We start from the raw sequence: 10,339 nt of genomic DNA on the forward strand, positions 1-10,339 counted from the left end.
TTCATGTTCTTCAAGTTGACATCTATCTATTTATTGTGGTTGTTCTGTAATACAGGCTGACAAATATTCATGTTCTTCAAGTTGTCATCTATCTATTTATTGTGGTTGTTCTGTGAAACAGACTGACAAATATTCATGTTCTTCAAGTTTTCATCTATCTATTTATTGTGGTTGTTCTGTGAAACAGACTGACAAATATTCATGTTCTTCAAGTTGACATCTATCTATTTATTGTGGTTGTTCTGTAATACAGGCTGACAAATATTCATGTTCTTCAAGTTGTCATTTATCTATTTATTGTGGTTGTTCTGTGAAACAGACTGACAAATATTCATGTTCTTTAAGTTTTCATCTATCTATTTATTGTGGTTGTTCTGTGAAACAGGCTGACAAATATTCATGTTCTTCAAGTTTTCATCTATCTATTCAATCTGGTTGTTCTGTGAAACAGACTGACAAATATTCATGTTCTTCAAGTTGTCATCTATCTATTTATTGTGGCTGTTCTGTGAAACAGGCTGACAAATATTCATGTTCTTCAAGTTTTCATCTATCTATATATTTTGTGGTTGTTCTGTGAAACAGGCTGACAAATCTTCACGTTCTTCAAGTTGTAATCTATCTATATATTGTGGTTGTTCTGTGAAACAGGCTGACATATAAGCTCTATTTTGATGTTGCCAGTGAGTATAACGCTCTCTGTTGTCACGTATCTGGGCCTGCGGGCCAATATACCCAGATGTCAACAATATGCTTTATCTGATGCATTTTGTAAATATCATTTATATCTTTTTAATTATTCTGATTAAATTTCGAAATGACACAGTTTCCTATTCCTGTCAAGCTACAGTATCTAACATATAAATCATTAGTGCTTTGAAGACAGCATACATAAACTCGGCCATTCCTTGGATTTCTACAATGTCTACGCCAAGTGAACAACTTGTCGGACTAAATTCAATTTCCTTAACGTTCAATAGTTTCTTATATGGTGGTGAAACAGCAAGGGATGTCTTTTGCTGGAAGATAATAGGCCTGCTGATGACGCTTACACAAGGCTCAGATCGAACACGCCCCGTCCTTCATCGATCTCGGCCTCAGGTAGAATACAACCAATACCTACATCGATCTCCTAGGTAGGTTATATATTATTTCATGGCCATGTTCATCTGTTAAGTAGAGATTCATATAAAGAAGCCACCAAACCATTAATAACAGCGTAATCACTCCAATTGATGGACTTTAATCAATGCTTGGTCGTCATGGTTTTATTGTTAGGCGTAAAGCCATTAATACTTGAGATGTCATTACCATCGCTTATTGCAAGCCACGGAAACGGGGGCCTTGTCACAGTGAATAAGTGTAAATTACAGAGGGACGTTGTCTCTGAAAGTTTCATGTTCTTAGAAATACAACGCAATGTATTATAGTGATGGCAACTATGCCACCGTTATCATGACATGATTACTATGTGGACATTTCCGCATACTAAAAAGAAACGCGTAAAAATAGTCCCTTTCAGCGTCAAATTACCTTCCACTTTTTACGATGTCCATTGAATGAATGCTACTTTTTCATTTTGTAGAAGAAAATATGACTACTCGTGCATAGGATTTTCAGCACATGTTTAAATACTCATAGATGTCGCCATGATTAGCAGCAAACGAAATGAGATTGAGCTATTGTTCGCGGGAGTGGCAGTTTATGTGTGCACCTGTGACCACACAACATATGTGGGTTTTTGATTGGGACCAGGAATAACTAAGCGCTGATCCCTCACTGACAGAATCACAAATCCGGCTGATGACACTCACGGTAAAGACGTCATAAAATAGCCTACCTGTATTTGAATCTGTATCCGTTTCAGCAGGCTGTGCACGCCATCAAACTCTCAATCTCATTCAAAAGTGCCTCCTCCTCACCGGGACTTAGAAGGTTCACGTGAGTTACCGAGTCACAATCCACCCAAAATTACATTCCAAGATACTTTGACAAAACTTCTCCCATTCTTTGTCAAAGACACCAAGTTTTGTTAATTAAGGTGCACGGTCCTTAAGTTGTGACAGTCACAGCTTTATCCCAGCGTCTACAACCGCACTAACCAATTCTTACAGAAGGGTAGAGTCGATTCTGCGATGAAGAGATTGGCCTGGTACCATGTCTGCCACTTCCTCAGTGATTAATAGCCCGATATTTGGACGCCCTCATCACACAACGCCTTCCAACACGGCAGACTCGTACCACTCCGGCCGAGCATCATCGTCCGTCTCCGTGGCCCCCCAGCTCAATTAGTGCGGAATTCGGAAGAACGAAAGCGTAATGAGCAGGCCTCGGAACTGGTGGGTCGATCAATAGGCACAAGGCGCTCTTCCCGCCATGTCTGCTGCATCGACCCAATCAGCATCAACATCTTCATTTTCACTACTTCCTTTGCATGTCGCCTGTGTCTCAGTCTGGTCACGGGTCAGTAAATCGTCACCTTCATCGTCGCAACAGAACGCCATGATTGCCGTCTTTGCGAGTGCTCTAGGCTAGGTTGATGACATCTACACCAGTTACATGTACAAGTAACTACAATACTTAAACAAGCTGCTCATTAACACTTGTAAATGTTGAAAAGGGTGGCTGGTTAAGGTTGTGATAGTACTTATACATTTGAACCTGTTTGGAAGTTAACCACAATTTGGTATCCGCTAAAGATGTTAAAAAAAAGTTCGCTTGCATCGGATGCATTGTCGTCAAAATACTAACGAGAGATGTAAGTGAACGGGGGATACTATGCGTCCTCGGATTTCTCATATATGTATTGCTTTAGGATGGCGATGTTGTGTAACAGAAAATCGGCCATTACTCCATGCAGTGTTATCTGTAGCAATACCAACTAAAACGACCCACTGCCCACCAAGGATATGTGATAGGAATGACATATATCTGTTTATATCCATGTACAATTGACCGTACTTTTAACATTTGGCTATAAAGCAATTTCTATAGTGATGTGAGTGAACACACGCCAATATATAGTTTATCACTTCCCTGTCCACACTGTGTTGGCCTTGATGAATGTGCTTTAAGTGTGTCCAGTGAAACTATATACCAGGTGCACTCGGTGTAGGTCGTGATGACTCTGTACCAGGTGCACTCTGTGTAGGCCGTGGTGACTCTGTACCAGGTGCCCTCTGTGTAGGCCTTGGAGACTCTGTACCAGGTGCACTCTGTGTAGGCCGTGGTGACTCTGTACCAGGTGCACTCTTTGTAGGTCGTGATGACTCTGTACCAGGTGCACTCTGTGTAGGCAGTGATGCCTCTGTACCAGGTGCACTCTCTGTAGGCAGTGATGCCTCTGTACCAGGTCCACTTTGTGTAGGTCGTGATGACTCTGTACCAGGTGCACTCTGTGTTGGCAGTGATGACTGTACCAGGTGCACTCTGTGTAGGGAGTGATGACTCTGTACCAGGTGCACCCTGCGTTATATATCTTAAGGTTATATTGCATGTCCTGACCACATGAGTGTCAGCTGAAAAGAGGTCATCACTGATTATATATAACAACTGTCTGGATATATACAGGGGCGGTCGGGTAGCCTAGTGGTTAAAGCATTCGATCGTCACGCCGAAGACCCGGGTCCGATTCCCGACATGGGTACAATGTGTAAAGCCCATTTCTGGTGTCCCCAGCAGTGATAATGCTGGAATATTGCTAAAAGCGGCGTAAAACCATACTCACTCACTCACTCACTCACTGGTTATAAACCCGAAGGAAGATATGCCATAAAAGTAACGGGTAACACCTGCGTTCTGAGATTTCCAACGGGAGACGGTTTACCTGTCCCGAGCGATTAGAAAAAAATCTGCAATGACAAAAAGTATTTGGGACTTGAGGGAGGGGTGTAACTAGTAACAACCTGAATGCCGGAGTAACAACAAGTTTTCCAACCCCGGTAGCTGCAGCATCAGACACGCTTTTCCCATCACGAAATCCCGGTGATTTATTATACAACAAATGAATCTGTGTAAATAAAACGTCTAGAGCGTGGTTATTGTTCGGTATTGAATCACATTTTCATTACTTGAGACTGTATGAGGAAATGACTGCATCTCTAACAGCAACTCTCCCTCTGTGAAATGTCTCTCGGAAGCCAATATCAGGACAGAATGTTGCTCTGTGCCTAGTAATAACCACATTATCATACTCAACCAAATATATTTGTAAAATCAGAAAAAAAACAATGAGACTTATTGATTTAAAAAAAAATAATACGAGTTTAGAGATCGGTGATGGAATTATAGTTTCTTTTCTCGCAATATGTCACATCACATAACACCTCATATCATAACACCTCTTACCATCACAACTCACATCATAACACCTCACAAGTACCAGGTACAGAGTCAGCATGGCCTAGTGTCACCACGACCTACACACAGTGTACCTGGTACAGAGTCATCACGACCTACACAAAGTGCACCTGGTACAGAGGCATCACTGTCTACACAGAGTGCACCTGGTACAGAGTAATCACGACCTACACAGAGTGCACCTGGTACAGAGGCATCACTGCCTACACAGAGTGCACCTGGTAAAGAGTCATCACGACCTACACAGAGTGCACCTGGTACAGAGGCATCACTGCCTACACAGAGTGCACCTGGTAAAGAGTCATCACGACCTACACAGAGTGCACCTGGTACAGAGGCATCACTGCCTACACAGAGTGCACCTGGTACAGAGTCATCACGACCTACACAGAGTGCACCTGGTACAGAGGCATCACTGCCTACACAGAGTGCACCTGGATGGTGTGAGGGGTGATGATGTGAGGTATGATGGTGTGAGGTGTGATGATGTGAGGTGTGATGATGTCAGGTCTGATGATGTGAAATGTTATGATGTTTGGTGTGATGATGTGAGATGTGATGATGTGAGGTATGATGATGTGAGATATAATGATGTGAGGTATGATTATGTGAGGTGTGATGATGTGAGATGTGATGATGTGAGATGTGATGATGTGAGGTATGATGATGTGAGGTATGGTGAAGTGAGATATGATTATGTGAGATGTTATGATGTGAGGTGTGATGATGTGAGGTGTGATGAAGTGAGGTATGATGATGTGAGATATAATGATGTGAGGTATGGTTATGTGAGGTCTGATGATGTGAAATGTTATGATGTTTGGTGTGATGATGTGAGATGTGATGATGTGAGGTATGATGATGTGAGATATAATGATGTGAGGTATGATTATGTGAGGTGTGATGATGTGAGATGTGATGATGTGAGATGTGATGATGTGAGGTATGATGATGTGAGGTATGGTGAAGTGAGATATGATTATGTGAGATGTTATGATGTGAGGTGTGATGATGTGAGGTGTGATGAAGTGAGGTGTGATGATGTGAGATATAATGATGTGAGGTATGATTATGTGAGGTGTGATGATGTGAGATGTGATGATGTGAGATGTGATGATGTGAGGTATGATGATGTGAGGTATGGTGAAGTGAGATATGATTATGTGAGATGTTATGATGTGAGGTGTGATGATGTGAGGTGTGATGATGTGAGATGTTATGATGTGAGGTGTGATGATGTGAGGTGTGATGATGTGAGATATGATGATGTGAGGTATGATGATGTGAGGTGTAATGATGTGAGATGTGATGTCGTGAGATGTGATGATGTGAGGTATGGTGATGTGAGGTGTGATGATGTGAGATATGATGATGTGAGGTATGATTATGTGAGGTGTAATGATGTGAGATGTGATGTCGTGAGGTATGATGATGTTAGGTATGATGATGTGAGGTATGGTGAAGTGAGATATGATTATGTGAGATGTGATGATGTGAGATGTTATGATGTGAGGTATGATGATGTGAGGTGTGATGATGTGAGGTATGATGATTTGAGATGTGATGATGTGAGATGTGATGATGTGAGATGTGATGATGTGAGGTGTGATGATGTGAGGTGTGATGATGTGAGGTGTGATGATGTGAGGTATGATGATGTGAGGTATGATGATGTGAGGTGTGATGATGTGAAACGTTATGATGTGAGGTGTTATGATGTGAGGTGTGATGATGTGAAAAGTTTTGATGTGAGGTATGATCATTTGAGGTGTGATGATGTGAGGTATGATGATGTGAGGTATGATGATGTGAGGGTTGATGATGTGAGGTATGATGATGTGAGGTGTGATGATGTGAGGTGTGATGATGTGAGGTGTGATAATTTGAGGTGTGATCATTTGAGGTGTCATGATGTGAAATGTTTTGATGTGAGGTATGATCATTTGAGGTGTGATGATGTGAGGCATGATGATGTGAGGTATGATGATGTGAGGGTTGATTATGTGAGGTATGATGATGTGAGGTGTGATGATGTGAGGTGTGATGATGTGAGGTGTGATAATGTGAGGTGTGATCATTTGAGGTGTCATGATGTGAGGTATGATGATGTGAGGGTTGATGATGTGAGGGTTGATGATGTGAGGTATGATGATGTGAGGTGTGATGATGTGAGGTGTGATCATTTGAGGTGTCATGATGTGAGGTATGATGATGTGAGGTATGATGATGTGAGGTGTGAGGATGTGAGGTGTGATGATGTGAAACGTTATGATGTGAGGTATGATGATGTGAGGTGTGATGATGTGAGATGTGATGATGTGAAATGTTATGATATGAGGTCTGATGATGTGAGGTGTGATCATGTGAGATGTGATGATGTGAGGTTTGCTGATATGAGATGTGATGATATGAGGTATGATGATGTGAGGTGTGATGATGTGAGATGTGATAATGTGAGGTTATGTGATGTGAGGTGTGATTATGTGAGGTATGATGGTGTGAGGTAAGATGATGTAAGGTGTGATATCAGGTGTTATGATGTGAGGTGTGATGATGTGAGGTATAATGATCTGAGCTGTGTTGATGTGAGATGTTTCGATGTAAGGTTTAATGATGATGTGAGGTGTGATGATGTGAAACGTTATGAGGTGTAACTTCACCGTCAGGTATATATAGATGTCGTTCAATAATCATCAAAAAGCCAATTCCCTTCCACTGATTTACCCACCTGAACTAGAAACAAAAGAGACCTGTGAGACCGCTTCATCTGTTTAATATTCAGATCTATGTATAAAGATTCAGAGTGACAAGACACTCTCCACAAGACTGTTGTACAAGAGGAATGACTCAACTTTCCCTTCACGCCTTTAATATTCCTGCAGATCCAGCCCTTGCTGTCTACATTTCACAACTTCTGGGGTACAACCGAGCAGGCTCTTTCTACCAGGATTTCAAAGAGCGTCATACCGACTCTTGTTCATAAGTTTTTACGCTTCAACATTCAAGGTCTCAGTAAAGCTTTCAAAAAGTTTTATGGTAGACATGTGGACGACATTTCCTTAATTGACTCACCAATGACAAAAATGATGTCCGATTGAATTCCCTGTTTTGACTTGTGCCATATGTTTCCGTGTTTGTCAGGTGAACAATTGACTTGTCTTTGCATGTGTTTGTGACGGGTAGGCTCACCGATCATGACCTTTTGAAAGAGATTCTTAAACACATGCTCATGATATAGCCGGAATCGTACAATCGACTCTCCTTTTGGCAGAGAATTCTTATAAAAGTTTTGTCGCTTTTATTTACGGACATTACACATGGAAAATTATGGGCATCACCAATACGCATTTCTTGTGTGGGCCAAGTAATGGGCATCGGGTGGACTGGTTGTGTGGCAATGTGCCAGGGGGCTGCATGGCGAGAGGGGTGGGGTGTATGTGTGGGTGTGAGTGTGGGTGTGGGTGTGGGTGTGGGCGTGGGTGTGGGTGTGGGTGTGGATGTGGGGTCGAGGCGAAGTATTTGTGTGTTTTGGGGAACCTTACAGATTAGTAAATGTGGACAACAACGTTTCGGTGTTATCCCAGTGAAATAGTAGATCCAGCAAACATAGAAGAGTTTTTCACAGCTGCTGATGGATCCAGCAAACATAGAAGAGTTTTTCACAGCTGCTGATGGATCCAGCAAACATAGAAGAGTTGTTCACAGCTGCTGATGGATCCAGCAAACATAGAAGAGTTGTTCACAGCTGCTGATGGATCCAGCAAACATAGGAGAGTTGTTCACAGCTGCTGATGGATCTAGCAAACATAGAAGAGTTGTTCACACCTGCTGATGGATCCAGCAAACATAGAAGAGTTGTTCACACCTGCTGATGGATCCAGCAAACATAGAAGAGTTGTTCACACCTGCTGATGGATCCAGCAAACATAGAAGAGTTGTTCACACCTGCTGATGGATCCAGCAAACTTAGAGGGTTGTATTGACAGCTACTCACGGATCCAAGAAACACGGGGGAATGTATTGGCAGTTACTGACGGATCCAATATACCTTGTTTTGGCAGCTACTTATGCAGGGTGCAACAGTCAACGAAGGTTCAATTTACTGGTAGCAGATACCTCACAGGTAAAGTTGTACGTGTACCAGTGAAACGTACCGAGCAGACACTCCGGAAACACGTGCAATGTTTCAGGGAGATGAACAGGTTTTCCGTGGTACAAGGAAACACTGTCAAACAGGTTTGTGAATACATACATAGTCAGAGATGAAGTTCAGTGATATTCTGGTACCTACAGATTCTCTAAATGTAGGAGATTCAAACTGGGGAAAACATTCTTAAAGTATGCACACACAAAACATAGTGTGTAATTTGATTATTAACAAAAAATAGTACCAGATATATGTCCCATTACTGCTTTCCTATTCTAAACATCACACGTCTGAGGGGAGAGATTAACTTTAATCTATGAAACAAAAAACTGAAACGTAAATACATTTTGAAAGAGGCTTATAGTTTCTGAGACTTCTCAGACAATAACATCAGCCACTGCAACTTACAGTTTCTGAGAGTGGCGGTCGTGTAGCCTAGTGGTTAAAGCGGTCGCTCGTCACGCCGAATGATTTGAGGGGTGATTATGTGAGGGATGATGATGTGAGGGTTGATGATGTGAGGTGTTATGATGTGAGGTGTGATGATGTGAGGGGTGATGATGTGAGATGTGATATCTGAGGTATAATGATTTGAGATGTGATGATGTGAGGTATGATGATGTGAGGTGTGATGATGTGAGGTATGATGATGTGAGGTGTGATGATGTGAGGTATGATGATGTGAGGTGTGATGATGTGAGGTATGATGATGTGAGGTGTGATGATGTGAGGTATTAAGATGTGAGATGTGATGATGTGAGGTATGATGATGTGAGGTGTGATGATGTGAAATGTTATGATGTGAGGTATGATGATGTGAGGTGTGAGGATGTGAGGTGTGATGATGTGAAATGTTATAATGTGAGGTATGATGATGTGAGGTGTGAGGATGTGAGGTGTAATGATGTGAAATGTTATGATGTGAGGTTTGATGATGTGAGTTATGATGATGTGAAATTTTATGATGTGAGGCACGGTGATGTGAGGTGTGATGATGTGAAATGTTATGAGCTATTGAGACTTACAGTTTCTGAGATTAGTCAGATCACAAAATGAGCCATTGAAACTTAGTTTCCAAAACGTGTCAGGCCAAAACATCAGCCACCGAGATTTACAGTTTCCAAAACGTGTCAGGCCACAACATCAACCACTAAATTTACAGTTTCTGAGACTTGTTAGATCACAACATGAGCTATTGAGACTTACAGATTCTGAGACTCATCAGATCACAACATGAGCCATTGAGACTTACAGTTTCTGAGACTTGTCAGACCACAACATGAGCCACTGAGACTTACAGTTTCTGAGACTTGTCAGTCCACTACATGAGCCATTGAGACTTACAGTTTCTGAGACTTGTCAGATTACAAAATGAGCCATTGAGACTTACAGTTTCTGAGACTTGTCAGATCACAACATGAGCCATTGAGACTTACAGTTTCTGAGACTTGTCAGACCACAACATGAGCCACTGAGACTTACAGTTTCTGAGACGTGTCAGACCACAACATGAGCCATTGAGCCTTATAGTTTCAGAGACTTGTCAGATTACAACATGAGCCACTGAGACTTACAGTTTCTAAGACTTGTCAGACCAGAACATGAGCTATTGGGACTTACAGTTTCTGAGACGTGTCAGATCACAACATAAGCCATTGACTCTTACAGTTTCTGAGACTTGTCAGACCACAACATAAGCCACTGAGACTTACAGTTTCTGAGACGTATCAGACCACAACATGACCCATTGAGACTTACAGTTTCTAAGACGTGTCAAAACACAACATGAGCCACTGAGACTTATAGTTTCTGAGACTTTTTAGATCACAACAT

General features: G+C 41.8%; 2 protein-coding genes across 3 annotated transcripts in view; both read right to left on the reverse strand.

Moving 5' to 3' along the window:
* LOC139447196 (acetylcholinesterase-like) overlaps positions 1-2,270 on the reverse strand; it is a 124,831-nt gene extending 122,561 nt beyond the window's left edge. For both annotated transcript variants that reach the window (XM_071228416.1, XM_071228415.1), the window contains exon 1: positions 1,841-2,270. The gene's annotated coding sequence lies outside the window, so the exon portion shown is untranslated. The remainder of the gene's footprint in view (positions 1-1,840) is intronic.
* A 2,508-nt stretch (positions 2,271-4,778) lies between these two features.
* On the reverse strand, positions 4,779-6,722 carry LOC139448908 (uncharacterized PPE family protein PPE24-like). Its single transcript, XM_071230425.1, has one exon. The coding sequence runs from the start codon at positions 6,720-6,722 to the stop codon at positions 4,779-4,781; it is 1,944 nt and encodes a 647-aa protein (XP_071086526.1).
* Positions 6,723-10,339: the final 3,617 nt, after the last annotated feature.

This window comes from Haliotis cracherodii, unplaced genomic scaffold (genome assembly GCF_022045235.1).
Source record: "Haliotis cracherodii isolate W230 unplaced genomic scaffold, xgHalCrac1.p SCAF_7, whole genome shotgun sequence".
Classification (NCBI taxonomy): domain Eukaryota; kingdom Metazoa; phylum Mollusca; class Gastropoda; order Lepetellida; family Haliotidae; genus Haliotis; species Haliotis cracherodii.